General features: G+C 44.8%; 2 protein-coding genes across 2 annotated transcripts in view; both read right to left on the bottom strand.

Moving 5' to 3' along the window:
* Positions 1-2,010: 2,010 nt before the first annotated feature.
* Positions 2,011-17,561, bottom strand: part of LOC113450390 (uncharacterized) — a 30,776-nt gene continuing 15,225 nt past the window's right edge. The window contains exon 7 of the mRNA XM_087927791.1: positions 2,011-2,879. Within this exon, the coding sequence (XP_087783917.1) occupies positions 2,220-2,879 (660 nt within the window). The 3' untranslated portion in view covers positions 2,011-2,219. The remainder of the gene's footprint in view (positions 2,880-17,561) is intronic.
* Positions 4,549-16,043, bottom strand: LOC148126590 (zinc finger protein 202-like). The gene is made up of 6 exons (XM_087928442.1): positions 16,002-16,043; positions 8,639-9,211; positions 7,936-8,050; positions 6,663-6,745; positions 5,245-5,371; positions 4,549-4,891 (listed from the first exon to the last, which is right to left on the bottom strand). The coding sequence occupies exons 2-6, from the start codon at positions 9,032-9,034 to the stop codon at positions 4,794-4,796; spliced, it is 819 nt and encodes a 272-aa protein (XP_087784568.1). The 5' UTR covers positions 9,035-9,211; positions 16,002-16,043; the 3' UTR covers positions 4,549-4,793.

Here is a 17,561-nt window from a genome sequence, read left to right as displayed (position 1 = left end):
TGCATGAAGCCAAAAGTCTCTCCCCTCCCCCCCACCTGAGAACAGAGCTGGAGACAGTATCCTGCGATCCCAAATAAAGAATGATCGATCGATAGGAAAATGGGGTGGGGAATTTTCCTGCAGACTTTGGGGGGGATTTTTCCAGGGTCTATGGTCCGCAAGATTTAAAATTATGAGTTTGGTGATCCCTGAGGTTCAAAAGGTTGGCGACCCCTGACCTAGAGTACTTTTTGGGGTTGTTTGATCTCTCATGGTATCTCATGAAGTTTGTAGCAGAGAGCTTGAAGTTACTATTGGTGTCATAGTAATTTGTATGGTTACTTTTAGAATAAAAATGACCTCATCCAATTTTGCATTATCTGAAAATTTGATAAACAATCCCTCTTAAACTTGGTGTTGAATTAGCAGTGAAATTATTAAGCAAACCCTTTTAAGTTTCACATTGTAACATCCTGTTTATTACCTTCCTCCAGTTTGATGAAGAATAACATTTGAGCATGTTCCGAGTTAAAACTTTTGAGTCATTACACGTCCACTTAATTGTCATGCCATTCCAACCACACTAAATTAACTTACTACTCAGAATGTCACTGGCTATTCTGTCAAGTGCTTTGCAGAAACCAAGTTATATTACATCTAAAGCAGTCCCACGGTCCATTAAAAGAAGTTATCCACAATCCAAAAATGTCGGAAGGTTTGGTCAGGAAATATTTATTTCTGACGAATCTGTGCTAGTAAACCTCTCATGACCTCTTTTTTTCAGAGTGCTCACAGATCAATCTTTTACAATCTGCTTTAGAATCTTCAAAGCATCAGTGTGAAGATTGATCTATAGTTTTGATCACTTGGATACGCTGCTATTTTTGTTTCTTTGTCACGCCTGTCTTCTTTCACCCATTCTTATTTTTTCTCCACATACTTAAATCCCTGTGGGCATTTTCTGTATGGTCCAGTTGTCAATGTGCCTGGGCAAATTCAATTCAGCCAAGTTTCTCACTGCACAGTTTTAATTGCACAGTTGTCGGGCTTTTTTTAACAACTCTGCCAGAAATCACTTCACTTCATGATCAATTTTTGCTCTTTACTTTTCTCAGACATCTTAAGACGGATTTGTTTCTAGCTCCTGGAATTGTCTTCTTCCTTCTTTGGAGCAGGAAAGATACGTTTGGGTTGCTTTGTCTTGTAGCTGTTGGACTTTTCTCATTTTCTTTCAACTGTTAATATACTCCTCCCTTATTTTCTTGTTAAAAGATCTAAAAGGGCTATTTTGGGACTTGTTTAGCCTTTTTCACTAACTTTCAACCTTTACGGTTAGTTCCTCTTTAATGCAGTCTCTCTCTTTTTTTGGATTGGTACCAAACTTTTCCTAGAATGGCTTCCTTCATGTTCTCCTTGTCTTTATTCCACAATTTTATCCTTGATGGCTGTAGAACTCTGAATTGCATCCCTGGCTGAAGTCTCAACCAGACAATACACTAAGGGTTTAAAAAACTGCTCCCTTGAGAGTGGATTTTCTATGCCTTCAGTGATGTTTTCAACTTTCTGTACTTTCTGAGTAAAGGACTTGAGTCCAGGCCCCATGGTCTACAAAATGCTCATCCCCCCCCCACTCAAATTTTCTCCTAATGCTGCCACCAGATTTTAATTGGGTGCGTGAACAGAGGGAAATAGATAAGTATGTGACTTGAGAGCAATCATACTAGCAATTTTTAAATTAATTTAACTAGCTCTTAATTGAATTCATTGAATTAAATCATGTCGTATTTATCCCAAAGGCAACTGGATTTTCTGGTTTTTCTTTTGAAGATGTTTTGCTTCTCATCCAAGAAGCTTCTTCGGTTCTTCTTCTGCAGAGCTGAAGAAGCTTCTTGGATGAGAAGCGAAATGTCTTCAAAGAAAGCCAGAAAGTCCAGTTGCCTATTGAAAAAGCTGATTGGACGTGGATGACTGAGACTCTTCATAGACAGAAGGTCAACTTTAATTTATTTCACCTAATCCCGCCCGTTTTCGTTTTTGTTTTGCAATTTGGCTTTACCACGCCCCAATTGTCGGTCTCCATCAGAAAAAAGTTACCGGGGTTATCTATGAGGTTGACAGATGTGATGTGAAAAGACTGATTTGACAGATGGATTTTCCAAACTCCCATGCATTCAAGCCATTTCTTCTCCTTTGTAGACCCTTTTATGAGAAAGGAAGGAAGCGCAGACTGGAATACTTTTTCACCATTTGATCCATAAATACGGTGTCTCTCCTTTATGCCTCTTTTTATGAAGCGTAAAGGAGCTGCTCTGACTGAAGCATTTTCCGCACTCCGTGCATTTGTACGGTTTCTCCCCTGTGTGAATCCTCTTGTGCGACGTCAGAGCCCCGTTTTCGCTGAAGCTCTTCCCGCACTCCGTACATTTGTACGGTTTTTCTCCTGTGTGGATCCTTTTGTGAGAAGTCAGGTGCGTGCTGGTATTGAAGCTCTTCCCACACTCCACACATTTGTAGGGCTTCTCCCCCGTGTGGATCCTCCTGTGTGCGGCAAAGCTACTGCTCTGACTGAAGCTTTTCCCGCATTCGATGCACTCATAAGGTTTTTCCCCCGTGTGGATCCTTTTATGTGCGATGAGATGACTGCTCTCACTGAATCGCTTGCTGCACTCGGGGCACTCGTATGGTTTCTCTCCAGTGTGGATCCTTTTATGCGCCGAAAAGCTACTGCTCCGACTGAAGCTTTTCCCGCAATCTAGGCACGTATATGGCTTCTCCCCAGTGTGGATTCTTTTGTGGGAAGTCAGATTGCTACTCTTGCTGAAGATCTTCCCACATTCCAAGCATTTATACGGCTTGCCTCCTGTGGTTGTTCGTTTCCGCGGAGTACGGGGGAAAGTCCTCTGCGTTCCTTTGGGGAAAAAAAGAACAAGCTCACCAGTGAAATAAAGGCGATGAGAAAAAGACTGTCGCCGATGAGAAAAGAGAAGTTGAAAGGCAAAGGAAGATCATATAAAAGTTGGCGCAGGCATGCTTCGTTTTATTGCACATGGAAGGTATTGTGGGATTTTTAACAAGTCGAAGGCTTGTCGCAACCCCTTGTTGTGGGATGATACTAAGCTGGCAGGAATAGCCAAAACCCTAGATCAAGGGTGTGAAACTCATGGCCCAAGGGCCAGATGCATCACATGACACCCCTGCCCTAGATTACAGGCTCAAGATCTACCCTGTTTCTCCAACAATACGGCCTCCCCCAATAGGAAGTCCCAGCATGTTTTATAGGCATGAAATGAAATTAAGCCCCTCCCCCCAAATTAAGGCCTATATTAAAACATGCGAAATGGGGGGGAATGGTGGGGGGGCTTGCCGTTAGGAAGTACTTCTGTTGCACACCCGGATATGGTGCTGCCTGCGTTGACCCCGATACGAAGTGCCCCACCAACGCCGAGGTCAACATCCAAGCCATCACTGCCCGCCAGCCCGAAGATGCAAGTGAGGGGGAATTAAGTCACTCCCCGAAAAGACGGCCTAGCCATTTTTTCGGGGCTCAAAAAAAAAAAAAAAAAGACCCAGCCTTATTATATGAGAAACATGGTAGATGGATCTTGACAGACTTAAATCCTCGGCCCTATCTAACAAAATGAAATTCCCTGTATAGAAAAGTAAAGAAAAACTTTAGGCAAGGAAAACCGAAAGTATATAGACTGGGTGAAACCTGGCTTTATAGCAATAACTGTGAGAAGGATCTTGGAGTCAACCAATGAAATATGAGCCAACAGTGCGTGGTTTTGATCACATAAAGACCAAAGGGATTTGCTTAACTGTAGCAAACAGGTCATAAAATCAGGCACAATTCGTTTAACTGCCCTTGGCAACAGAAGTTCCATTCCCAATTGTCACCATAATCTAGGAGCCTCGGTGGCATAGTGGTCAGAGTGTGGTACTGCAAGCTATTTCTGCTGCAGCCAGCTGCCTACAATTTGGCAGATCGAATCTTACCAGGCTCAAGGTTGACTCAGCTTTCCATCCTTCCGAGGTGGGTAAAATGAGGATCCAAATTGTTGGGGGCAAGAGGCTGACTCTGTAAACTGCTGTAAAGCATTATAAAGCGGTATATAAGTCTAAGTGCTATTGCTACTTGCTATAAATCGAGGACTACCTATAGCCTACATAGTAGCATGAACATTAATTTTATGAGCTCTGGGAAACAAACCAAAAAATTTCTGACTTGCTTAATTGTGATGCTTGCTTTATTGTGGTAGTCTGGGGCTGAACCAGCAATATCTCTGAGGTATGCCTGCATTTTACTATTCCTAATTTCTAATCTCTGTTTTCTTTTTAATAGGTATCAACAGAGTGGTATGGTGGCCTAGAGGTGGAGCTCTCGCCTCACAATCGGGAACCTATGAGTTTGATCCTAGGTAGCGGCAGATATTTCCCTCTTTGGGTACAATGAGAATATATCTGTTGAACATTGGCAACAGGGAGGGCATCCGGCCATTAAACCACTCTGCTAGCCCAAGCGCCACCCTGCAAGGTCATTAAAAGAAGATGATGATGACAGACAAGAGAAAACTTTCTGTACCATATTAAAAATATTCCTTGTCTTAATTCTTTAATAGATTTTTAAAAGCCTGGGTTTTTTTTACGTAACAATTTATGAAGAGCAAATCTAGAAGGAAAACTTGGAAAGAGAAATACAGACAGATTAAAACTCTTTTAGAGGTTTGTCTTTTGAAAGGAAATAGACAACATGCCAAACTTTTCATTCTTCTTCTTATATAGACAGGAGACTAACCATAATTTAGGCTCCCGTTTTATGTCTGTATCATCCAAGTCCTTAAATTCATAGGGTCGACTCTGAAGCTGGCCTGACTGAGGCCATCTTTGGGGCTTCGGTGTTGCCACAATGGAGCTGAGGGATAGGGAAGTGGTGGGGAGAGAGAGAGAGAAAGAGAGAGCTGGGGTTTGGTAGCCAAAACAAAACACTTTCTCCTGGGAACCACAGGTGGCCAGAGAGAGGAGGAGTGAAGTTGCCAAGCAACTGGATGGCATCTTGATTGGACCATGTGACTGATTGTTTGAGAAAGGGCTGAAACTTTTAATTAGGTGAAAACCACAGGAACTTTTAGAGTTGGTTTTCACCAGTCCGTGCCAATATGATACACCCAATAAAACCGTTCTTTGAGGAATCTACCTGCCTCGGAGTTGTGTGTGTTATGGGTGTGTTACTTGGAACCTTGACACATAGCGCACAAGGGCTCTTACCCAGCGAGGCCACATTCCTGGAGTTTTCCAGCATGACTTCTCCATGAAGAGCCTTTTGGTGAGGATCCAGTTGAGCCCACTCCTCCTCCGAGAAATCCACAGCCACCTCCTCAAAGGACACGAGACCCTGAAACAGGAAAGCTATACTCCCAATTAACAGAAAAAGGTCTATTTCCGTGATGACGAACCTATGGCATGTGTGCCACAAGTGGTACAAAGAGCCATTTTTGCTGGCATGTGAGCCTCAGGCAAACTTACCTCACTGCGCATGCACGCGCCTGATTTTTGGTTTGTTTGTTGGTTTGAGGCCTTTCTCAGCCTCTCAGAGGCTTAGAAAAAACCTCTGCAAGGCTTTTCAGGACAAATTATAGGCCTGTTTCATCACTTCCTGTACTACCAGAATATAATTCGTCCTGAAAAGCCTTTCAGAGGCTTTTTTCAAGCTTCTAGGAGGCCAAAAAAGGCTTCAAACCAGCTGAAAAATCAGCTGTGAGGCACAGTGCAGGTAAAGGGTTGGTGGTGGTGGGGATTGTGCGCACATGTGCACAGGGCATGGGGCGCGCATTGCATTCTTGCTGCTGGCACGCGAGTGCGTGCGCACTGGTGCGCACGCAATTTTTGGCACCGGAACCCAAAAAGGTTAGCCACCACTGGTCTTTTTGTTCACAAACCCTAAAAAAAATTGGATTTTGAAATGAATTAAACAAGGCAACATTTTTTGCAAGAAAATTGACAGCGGACTAATCATGAACTTGACTGTATCTCACAAGAATTTCAAGATCATTGGGTGCAGTGGTGGAATTCAAAGATTTTTACCACCGGTTTGGTGGATGTGGCTTGGTGGGTGGGTGCCTTTGCGCAGGCACGGAGGCGTTCCAACTCACCTCCTGCAAGCCTGCACTCTCCCGGTCGCTTCCGCAGCTGCCATGCAGCACTCTGCTGTGCCACATAAAGTAGCTGCGCTTGAAAAACAGGGGATATAATTGAATATGGGAGCCCAGGTGGGTGGGTGGGCCCAACAGCAGAGTGACAGAGAGAACCAATTCGGTCTCCGCTGCTCATTGGCGCTACCGACTCGGCAGAACTGGGCCAAACCGGTAGAATACCACCACTGATTTGGTGAAAGTAACAGATGGGTTCTGGACACTTCACCCATCACTGGCTCCAACTCTTCCTGGTGTTTGCAGGCAGGAGACGTAGAGATCCTGCCTGCCTGACATTTCGGCCTTATGGCCTGTGGCACCAGTCCCCAAGGTCAACGCAATGTCTTCAAGAGAGTTTTGGAGAGCCCATGCCAGGATCTGTCTGTCACTAGGCACACAAAACACAACCCACTTTCAGCTTCTCCCTAATTTTCTGGGGAACGTGCTCTTGATCGGAGCCACTGGCAGGCTGGAAGATAAGAATGTAGCTTCTACCTGAGCTGCAGATCCAGCTGCTCTCTCGGAGCCAGCAGAAAAAGGAGATGCTCCTACAAAGACCAGCGACATTATTCTGTTCCCTACGAGGGAGACAAAAATGGCGGAAGCAAAATTAGTAAAATGTGGGGAGCGCATAAGCACACCAACGTGCCTACTGTCCCTGTCCTATTGTTTCTTTTATATATTTTTTAGTTTCCTTATATGTATCCATGTATTCATAACTATGTTTTTACTTATACCTATTATCTTGTAAGCAATTGACAAATAAATAAATACCGCACCCAAGAGAATTCATCAAAGAAGGGAGAGCTACGGACTCCTTGGGAAAATTTATGTGACTTGGAAGGAATCCCTCCCGTCATCCCTGAAGCTGAGGTATAGGGAGAGGGGAATAGAAATAGCGGGGATTTTGTAGCCAAAACAAAATATTTTCTCCTGGGAACCAAGGACATTCCCAGAGGTGGCTGGAGAGGGAAGGAGTGAAGTTACCAGGCAACCGGATGGCACCTTGATTGGACCATGTGACTAATTGTTTGGGAAAGGGATAAAATTTACTTTTAATTAGGTGAAAACCATGGAACATTCAGAATTGGTTTTTACCAGTTTCCACCAATCTATATATAATATATAAAAATGGAATACCACTCACGCATCGTCACAAAATCTACAAATTTGAAATTTGGCACGTATGTTCCTCTTAGCTTCTAGGTGCTCACTAAGAACGGATTTCGAAATGACCATCAGAGCATTAGTATTTCCTATATTATTATTATTATTATTATTATTATTATTATTATTATTATTATTACTATTGCTCTGATGCTAAGGAGTTCTACTCCCTCTTCCCACCTGAAAAGAAATCTGTTCCAAATGCAAAACACAAGCAGAGGAGTTTCAGTTTTACTTTCACAGCACCAAGTAGCTTTAGTACAGAACAGTTGAGCTAAGCCACACCCACGTTCCTTGCTATCTCCTTCTTGCTCACACAGCAAATACTGTTTCAGTTTCCAAACAGCCCTCAACTCTCTCACACACTGACAGGATGTTAGCCAGATGAACACTGATGGATGCTGGCAGGCAGGGGCACATATTTTTTTCCCCTTATTTTCCTCCCCAAAACCTAAGCCCGATCATACATAGTTTCGTAGTGAAGCATGGGTATCGAGACAAGTATGATATATCCAATAAAACTATTCTTTGAGGAATCTACCTGCCTCGGAGTTCTGTTTGCTATGGGTGTATTATCTGAAACCCTGACACCTTCCTTTACCTTGAGAGGTGTCCCAACTTTCATCTTTCTGGGAGGTGACTGTGGGAAGCAGCTCCTGAGTCGGATCAGACCGGTCTTTCCTTCTCATGGGATGTTCTGTGATCATCTCCAGAATCTGTAACTCCAGGTAGAAAAAAGGAGAGGAATGAAAGGAACGGCAGAGGTGGTATTTAGCAGGTTCTGACCGGTTCTCCAGAACTAGTGGAAATTTTGGAGTAGTTCAGAGAACCGGCAAATACTACCTCTGACTTGGCCCGGCCTCCATCTATTCTCTGCCTCCTGAGTCCCAGCTGATTGGCTGGGTCTTCTTTTGTTGCCCCGTGCAGGAGAACGGAGCTGGAAAGCAGGTTAGTGCGGTGGGGAGGGAATGGAGATTTTGCAATAACCTTCCCCTGCCACACCCATCAAGCCATGCCTACCAAGTCACACCCACAGAACCGGCAGTAAAATAATTTGAATCCCACCAACATTTAAGAATTCAAACATTGTTTATCTTTCCCAATATCCCTTTAGAACAGGACTCTCCAACCTTAGCAACTTTAAGTCTAGAGGACTTCAACTTCCAGAATTCCCCAGCCAGCAAAGCAGCAAAGCCCGCAAAGCAAAGCTGGCTGAGGAATTCTGGGAGTTGAAGTCCTCCAGGCTTAAAGTTGCCAAGGTTGGAGACAGCTGCTTTAGAAGTTTCAGAATAAGATTCTCTCACCTGCAGTTCTCCCTTCTCCTTCTGCTCCTCCGCCTGGCTCAGGAGGAAGCCTTCGGCCAGGGCCACCGCCTGGGAGCTGGTCTCTGCCCCACACTCCCGCACCCAGCTCTCCATCTCTGAAGGCAGGGTAGCTAGGAACTGCTCCAAAAGTACCAGATCCAACATCTGGGCCTTGGTGCGTCTTTCTGGCTGCAGCCACCGACGGCAAAGACGATGGAGATGGCTGCAAAGTTCTCGCGGCCCTTTGGCTTCCCGGTAGTGGACATTCCGGAAGCTCCAGCGCTGGATCTCTGAAGTGATGGCTTCCTCCTTTAGGGGCTTCTGCCCGGCTCGCGCCCAAGCTGCCCGACGGCTCCTTTTTCCAGCTTTCTCAGCTGCTTGGTGTTTCGACTCCATTTCCTTCGTACTTCAACCCAAGTCCAAATGGGGGCCACAAGATCTCGTGACTCCATAAAATTATTTTCAATCATAAAGGAGGGTTCATGAGGAGGAGGTCCTGGATAAGTCTCACCAAGCTGTTGAGCCCTCTCTGTTTCTAAGAGTCCTTTGGATCGCCAGGCAAGATGACTCCAGCTTAGATATCCAAGGAGGAAGAGAAAAAAAATATATATAGGCCAAGATATTTTGCTCACTGAGAAAAAAATTATACAGTCAGCCTTATCACGCTGCCCTGTATGTGGCAGATTGTTACCTTATTGTCACTCCTTGTACCCTTTCAACCTGAATAATTCTAAACTCCTCCTCAACCAATCCGCCCGCAGATTTTGCACTCATACCTGCTAACTTTCCCTTTGTTGACTAATCATTGTTTCTGGCTGGCTCCCAGTACATTTCTATACATTGTATGCATATCTGTTCAAAACTAAATTTCACTTAGTTCAGAAGAATAGGATAGGATAGGATAGGATAGGATAGCAGAGTTGGAAGGGGCCTTGGAGGTCCTCTAGTCCAACCCCCTGCCTAAGCAGGAAACCCTACACCACTTCAGACAAATGGTTATCCAAATCTTCTTAAAAACTTCCAGTGTTGGAGTATTCACAACTTCTGGAGGCACTGATTAATTGTTCTAATTGTCAGGAAATTTCTCCTTAGTTCTAAGTTGCGCCTCTCCTTGATTAGTTGCACCCATTGCTTCTTGTCCTGCCTTGAGGTGCTTTGGAGAATAGCTTGACTCCCTCTTCTTTTGTGGCAGCCCCTGAGATATTGAAACACTGCTATCATGTCTCCCCTAGTCCTTCTTTTCATTAGACTAGACATACCCAGTTTTCCTCCGACCGTTCTTCATACGTTTTAGCCTCCAGTCCCCTGATCATCCCGGTTGCTCTTCTCTGCACTCTTTCTAGAGTCTCAACATCCTTTTTACATCGTGGCAACCAAAACTGGACGCTGTGTTCCAAGTGTGGCCATACCAAGGCATTATAACGTGGTATTAACACTTCAAGTGATCTTGATTCTATCCCTCTGCTTATGCAGCCTAGAACTGCGTTGGCTTTTTTGGCAGCTGCTGCACACATTCACACCTGCTAAGTTTCCCTTTGTAGAGAGGAATAGCAACAGATATCTCCGGGTACCACCTTGGGCATAAATTAAACTGCATAGCTGCTCACCAACTGCAACTATATTTTCACACAAAATAAATTGTTTCAACTTCTACCCTCAAAATGACATTATATAGAGCATTGCACACCAGAACAACTAGAGGCAAGGACAGTTTTTCCCCAAATGCCATCACTCTGCTAAACAACTAATTCCACAACACTGTCAAACTATTTAGTAAGACTGTATTACTATTCTTCTTCTCATTCTTCCTATTAACTATCTCCTTTCTACTTATGGTTATAACCTTGTTGTTCGTATCTTTACGATTTATATTGATTTAATTTCCTAGTATGATTTTGATTGCTTAGTATCCTATGAGTATGACTAAGTGTTGTATCTTATGGTTCATGATAAATGTGTTTTTGATGACTATGATTTATCACTTTTATCTTTTACATACACTGAGAACTTATGCACCGATGACAAATTCCTTGTGTGTCCAATCACACTTGGCCAATAAAGAATTCTATTCTATAAAATTGATGTGGAGATTCTCAGTTATCCAGGTCATGATTTTCCCAAAAGTGTTTTTTTTTTTTTCTGGAGGCAACTGGGCTGTTTTTTCTTTTGAAGACGTTTCTCTTCTCATCCAAGCAGCTTCTTCAGTTCTGACAGGATAATAGGGAATGGGAGGATTTATTTATCTATTCCCCGCTATCCTGTCAGAGCTGAAGAAGCTTCTTGGATGAGAAGTGAAATGCAAAAACAAGCAAAAACAAGAAAGTCCAGTTGCATCCTGAAAAAATCACCTTTGGGACATATATTTTCACAGTTCTCCAATAACACCTTCTACCCAGTTTGCACCATCCTCCACCATCTCTGCCTTTCTCTTCTTTTTCCTCTTCCTTTTCGTTCTTGGATACTGATCACTACAGCAAGCTGTAACAATTTTTTTTTCTCCTGAATGTTCCTGGTTCTTTTCCCTGGTTTAATTGTTTTATTTTTTAAAATAGAAATCTGCCTAGAGTCATCCACAGACAAGAGGCAGCCACATAAAGTAACATTTAAAAAATATATGTCCAGCCTTCGATACTTATAATTTTCACGCCAATCTTGGAATCCCTCCTGTTCTAATACTTTTTCCATTCAACATTTTTTATTTACACTTTCTTTCTTCCTTAGCCATTTCTTCTCAAGATTTGCTCTTGTTGCCTCCATCAAAGTAACATTCCCTTCCATTTGTCTCTGGTTCTTCCATTTTCATTATTCCGCGGAGCAAACAAGGCACCCGAAAGCCAGACAAGGAATAATGGATGGAAACTGACCAAGGAGAGATTCAACCTGGAAATAAGGAGGAATTTTCTGACGGTGAGAACAATCAACCAATGGAACAGAAGTTGCCTTCGGAAGTTGTGGGAGCTTCATCACTTGAGACTATTCTATATATAATATATATAATATACATATAATATATAATATTGAGACTATTCTATATATAATATTCTACCATTGACCTCACCCCTTTCCTAAGAGGTCTGTAGGGGGCGTGCATAAGCGCACCAATGTGCCTACCATACCTGTCCTATTGTTTCTTTTATTTTTCTTATATGTATCCATGTATTCACAACTATGTTTTTACTTATACCTATTATTTTGTAAGCAATTGACAAACCAAAGTAAATAAATAAATAAAATAAAAACCGAGACCTTCAAGAAGAGACTGGATCGCCATCTGTCAGAAACGGTATACGGCAAGGGTCTTCAAACTTGGCAAGTTTAAGACTTGAGGACTTCAAACTCCCAGAATTCCTGAGCTAACACGATTGGAGGAGGAATTCTGGGAGTTGAAGTCCACAAGTCTTAAAGCTGTGAAGTTTGAAGACCCCTGGTATCTCCTGCTTGGCCAGCGGGGTAGACTGGATGACCTACAAGGTCTCTTCCAACTCTGTTAATCTGTATCTAACCCTTGTCACCAGTTATTCCTAACGAAATTCCTAAGGAACCTTTACTTCCTGATCACCTCCACTTCAGGAGATCCGGCCATCGTCCAACGGATCCATCCCATTTTTGATTTCCCTCTATTTCACTGACACACAACATAATTCTTCCCTTTCTCTTGTACAGTACCATTAATGCTGACTTTTTTCTTATATATTCCTCTCCATTCCATGTTGCAAAGCTGCTTTCCAAAAGAGACACCATCTTAGACAGCTGGCAACATGGGAAGTGAAGCTACAGCCTAGGTCAGTAGTGGCTAACCTTTCGGGGCTCCCGCACTGAAAATTATGTGCATGCTTGAGTGCACACACTCACACGCCAGCACCCAGAAGGCAATGCGCGCAACCCCCACAATGCGCCCCACACATGCACATGCAACCCCTTCGCACGTACACCCAGGGGTGGGATTCTACCTGGTCGGACCAGTTCTATAGAACCGGTTGTTAAGATTCTGCCCAGTTCGGAGAACCGGCAAATCGTGCTACTGGCTGGCCCCTCCTCTCCCTGCCCACTCACTCCTTATCTGGTATGCGCACCATCAAACTTGCCTGCTAAGTTGCTATTTTTACTTTTTTCCCCCACAACTATCAGCTGTTCTTCTGTGCCGGGAGATTTAGATTAGCTAGAAAGCAGGAAAACGTTGGATTTCTTGCTTTCTAGCTAATCTAAAAGCAGCGCTGAACCTTCCTTAGGATTGAAGCTTCTATTTTTCAGTGCAGACTCGGGTAGCAGATTGCAAAAAGGTAGATCTCTGAGTGACTCTGTGATTCTGTGAGCAACTTAATCTGCCTGCCTGCTTTGCCTGATTTTGGGTAAAAGTTGTTTTTTTTAAATGAAAAAATCAATATTTACATACAAGCCATGCCCAGCCGGGCATATGACCACCAAGCCATGCCCAGTCAGCAAGACACACCCAGCCAGTCACATGACCACCAAACCACACCCACAAATTAGGCCACGCCCACAGAACCGGTTAAATTTGAATCCCACCTCTGCTCACACCGCATGTCTCTGCGCATGCGTGCAGGATCCCTCTGCGCTATGCATCTGTGTGCATGCGACACACATCTCCCATGCACATGCACACCAGACACCCAACAACCAGCTGTCAGGTGGGCAGCGCATGCACATGCGCAGTGGGGCTCTTCCGGGTGACTTCTCGCATACTGGCAGAAGTGGCTCTGCAGGCCACTTCCAACATGGGTGCCATAGGTTTGCCATTACAGGCCTAGATTTCCAGCTTGGGCCACAGACAGTGTTGTCTCCTGAGCAGCCTCATGGTCACTCTGGACACAGGTGGGCCATGATGACAACTAAACCCCGATACCTCATGATGATCCCATTTATGAGGGGTCCTTGGTGCTCTCTGAGCTTATTTTCTTGCAGACGTTTCGTTACCCTAACTGGGTAACATCATCAGTGCTAGGACTAGCACTGATAATGCTACCTAGTTTGGCTAACCAAACGTTTAGGACCAGCACTGATGATGTTACCTGGTTTGGGTAATGAAATGTCTGCAATGTCGAAAGTTATCACCCACCCCTCTCCTAGAAAAATGAAATATTTTAGGAAATGTTAAAAAGGCAGAATATTTCCCCTAAAAGGGAAGTAGAAACTCAGAGAGGCAGAAGCTCATCCCCACATACACTTTTGTTAATGGGTGGGCCGTTAAGGCCTGGGCCAGAGTATTCTACATAACAAAGGCCTCTACCCATGTCACCACTTGGCCTGGGAAGATTGCATCAGCCAGCACTCAGGTGTGGTCCAGACACAGCCTACAAAGTTAGCTAAGACCCCCGCCCCTGGGAGTCCGACAGCCAATGGGATACATTTCTTACACAGGAACAGGAAACACTAAGGTGCGGCCCAACAGAGGGTGTATAACTAAGGGTCTCTCAGCATCTTAGCCCTTCTTTTCCTTCACCCCACATCTTGAAGCATGTGATTGTCTCTTTCAGTTTGGAGCTCCAAGCCATGTGGTCCTGTCCACCATTAAACCATCTTTCCAAACGGTCTCCATGTTTCCAGTGTCTTTCTTCCCCATTTGGAACTGAACCCAGAAGGCTATTTCTTCCAATAGCGAGAAAACAAAGACAGCTCAGAGACCACCAAGGACCCCTCAGCCACAGATATTCTCCTTTGTTGATCCCATTGAACCTCCAAATCTCCAAACCACATACAAGCCAACATACCGGCTCCACACGCACCAAATCACAAGCCCGCACCCTGTGTTATCACACACGTTTGGGCAGCACCACACATCAGTGCAAAGTAACAGTGTGGCTCCAGAACTCTCTTTCCCTTCCTCCCATCATCTCTTGCCCTCCCTCATTTGGCCGGTGGGGGGTGGGGGTGGGGGAAGGGTCTTCTGCAGAGGTGCAGCTCAGTTCCAGGTGCTGCAGGTGCTTCCCAGAAGCTTAAAATGACACCATTAGCGGAGGGCAGAAAGTCCCTTGACCAGAGTTTTGGGTAGAAATGCTGGGGCGGAGATCCTGGTTTATGCAAAACATGAAGATGGTTTCTTTCGGCTTTCCCCTCAGAGCCGTCTCTCCCGACTCTTTCCTCTTTTCCACTTGAAGTTTTGAAAAGCAAATGAGCCACTCGCCGTACTCATGTGTCTTGCTCACTCGCCCCACATGGCAGGCCTGGCTAACCGGGTTGCTTCTTTCCGCTTCTTTCTTCTTCTGCTTTTGGCTGCACGCAAGGAAAGCAGCAAAAATCTTTCTTTCTCTTCCCCCCAAAACTCTGCCAGAAATGAGTCTTTGGGACCCTGCAAGGCATCTTGCTCCAAGGGGCTTTGCCGGCGCAACAAGTCTCACAAAGATTCATTTCTGGTGGAGTTTGAGGGAGGGAAAGACTTCTGTTGCTTCTGCTGCTTTCCTTGCATGAAGCCAAAAGTCTCTCTCTCTCGTTCTCTCTCTCTCCCCAAGAACGGAGCTGGAGACAGTAGGAAAACGGGGTGGGGAATTTTCCTGCAGACATTTTTTTGGGATTTTCCCAGGGTCTCTGGTCCACAGGATTTAAAATTATGAGTTTGATGGTCCCTGAGGTCCAAAAGATTGGCGTCCCCCGATCCTTGGCAACTTTTAAGACTTGTGGACTCAGCAAAGCTGGCTGAGGAATTCTGGGAGTTGAAGTCCACAAGTCTTAAAGTTGCCAAGATTCGAAACCCCTGATCCAGGGTCAAGGTGCTTTTTTCTTTGTTTTTTTTCAAGAGGAAACCAGTCATTCTGGTTTTTTATTTGAAGACGTTTCACTTCTCACCCAAGAAGCTTCTTCAGTTCCCCACCATCCAGTCAAGAGATGAAGAAGCCTCTTGGATGAGAAGAGAAATGTCTTCAAAGAAAACACAGAAAGTCCAGTTGGCTCGGGGACGGGGAATCACCTTTGGGACATCCTCTTCCTGCATCCTTCATAGCTATGGTAGGGAAGGGAGGAAGCATCAGAGGTGATCCTCCCCATGGGGACAAAGGCAGAGAGCATCCCACCCGTCTTCCTCCTTCCTCCCCCCTCTCCCCAAAGCATGCACAGTCAAGATCAGGATTAGGGATTCCTAACCCGGCAATTCCTTTTTGGGGAACCCTGGGGCTTTCCTCTTGCCACCGGCTATGGAGTGTTTCGGGACGGGGGGTGGGGAGGAGGACCTCTACTTTCCCCCTTTGCTTGCAAGGATCGTCCGGGGAGGCTCTGTCTAGGGCTGGAAGAGGCAGTTGTCCTCCCCGCACCCCACACACACATACACACACCCGGGGAAGCTCTGAGTAGCGGGATCCCCTCCTGCCAACCCCCGCCCTCTCCCCATCTCGATTCCCAGGGCGCAACTCACAGCCGGTCCTCCCCCTCCAGCTGGGCTCGGGGGCGGAACATGCGCAGCGGCGCTCGAATGCGAGCGAGCGCCCTCTGGTGGGAACCTGAGGACAACAGCCCGCATCTCTTGACGGCACGATCGGCGGGGGGGAGTGGCGCACGAATGCGAGCGAGCGCCCTCTGGTGGGACCCGAGGACAACGGCCCGCATCTCTTGACGGCACGATCGGCGGAGGGAGGATGGGGGAGGAAACCTTAGAGGCCATCCAGACCGACCTCTATTTCAGTTTAGCGTCATTTTGGGAGGACAAACTTCCCTGCCTCCCTTCCGTTGGCTCTTCACGTCTTGGTGAATCCTTTCTACCTCCTGTCCTCATGTGTACATCCGAACTAGACTGTGTTGTTTCTCTGTGTCATACATGTGGGTATATACATAATTTTGGATTTATTTATTTATCCTGTCATGTTGATGTAGTGTAAAATTAGAGTGGTGGCCCTTTAAAAGCTGTATGCGACGACATTTCATTTTCAGTGTCAATTAGTACACATTCAAAGTGACAATAAAGTTATTCTGTTCTATTCAAGATTTTTATGTATTGTTTTCTTCCACATTTGGTTTAATGTCTGTAAAGCCGCTTAGAGTCACGTTCGGCAAAACGGGTGGCGTAAGTTTGATAATATCCCGGAACCAAACCCAGGGCTCCTGCCATGTGCATCCCCAGATGTGCAATTTGCTGCCCCTTGAATGTTCCTCCAGATGCGGCCACCAGATTTTTAATTTGGGATAAGTCGAAAGAGGAAAATGTCTATGGAGATTCTCCGTCATCCAGGTCCTGGTTGTTCTAAATGTGCTTTTTTTCCCAAGAGACAACTAGACTTTCTGTTTTCTTTCTTTGAAAACATTTCACTTCTCATCTAAGAAGCTTCTTCCGCTCTGACCTTCCCCACCATCCAGTCAAGAGCAGAAGCAGCTTCTGGGATGAAAAGCCAAAAGTCTTCAAAGAAAGAAACCAGAAAGTCTAGTTGCCACTTGAAAAAAAGCACATTTGGGTCGAAAGAGAAAATAGATGAACATATGCTGGCCAATCTTCATTAAACTTGATCCAAACTGAATGTAAAGATAAAAAAAGAACTGGAGATATTTGATCCTGAAGCCAGTTTGTTTGTTTGGTTTTACTTTTTATTTTTGCAGTCCTGGTTTATTTCTGAGCTAGAAGCTGCACTTGGAAGTATCTTAAGGGCACTGCTGGTTCCCTCCCCCACTCTGAATTTAAATCTTTCATTAAAGAAAAGCAATTTTGATTAAAGAATTGCAACTTTCCACCAATTCTCTGCATTCATATTGTTGCACAAGGTTTATGCATGAAGCTGCTTTCAGTCTCAGCATCTTCCAGCAGCCTTCCCGGCTCTTTCCTTTGGACTGTTTTGGGATTTCGACGTATACAATGAGTAGAGTAGAATACAGAAGAGAATAAGATTAGGAATAGAATTCTTTATTGGCAAAGCGTGATTAGACACACAAGGAATTTGTCTCCAGTGAATAAGCTCTCGGTGTACATACAACAATGGTGATAGATCAT

Source organism: Pseudonaja textilis, chromosome 2 (genome assembly GCF_049901715.1).
Source record: "Pseudonaja textilis isolate UNSWEBS1 chromosome 2, rPseTex1.2, whole genome shotgun sequence".
In the NCBI taxonomy this organism is placed as follows: Eukaryota; Metazoa; Chordata; class Lepidosauria; order Squamata; family Elapidae; genus Pseudonaja; species Pseudonaja textilis.
Note: the sequence above shows the minus strand (reverse complement) of the source record. Positions and strands in the feature narration are given on the sequence as shown.

Excerpts from the sequence above, each read along its gene's own strand:
- LOC148126590 (XM_087928442.1), bottom strand. The coding sequence starts at position 9,034 with ATGGAGTCGAAACACCAAGCAGCTGAGAAAGCTGGAAAAAGGAGCCGT. Across the intron at positions 8,051-8,638 it reads AGGAGAAGGGAGAACTGCAG|ATTCTGGAGATGATCACAGA; the intron begins GTGAGAGAATCT and ends CTGGAGTTACAG. Across the intron at positions 6,746-7,935 it reads AAGTTGGGACACCTCTCAAG|GGAACAGAATAATGTCGCTG; the intron begins GTAAAGGAAGGT and ends TCTCCCTCGTAG.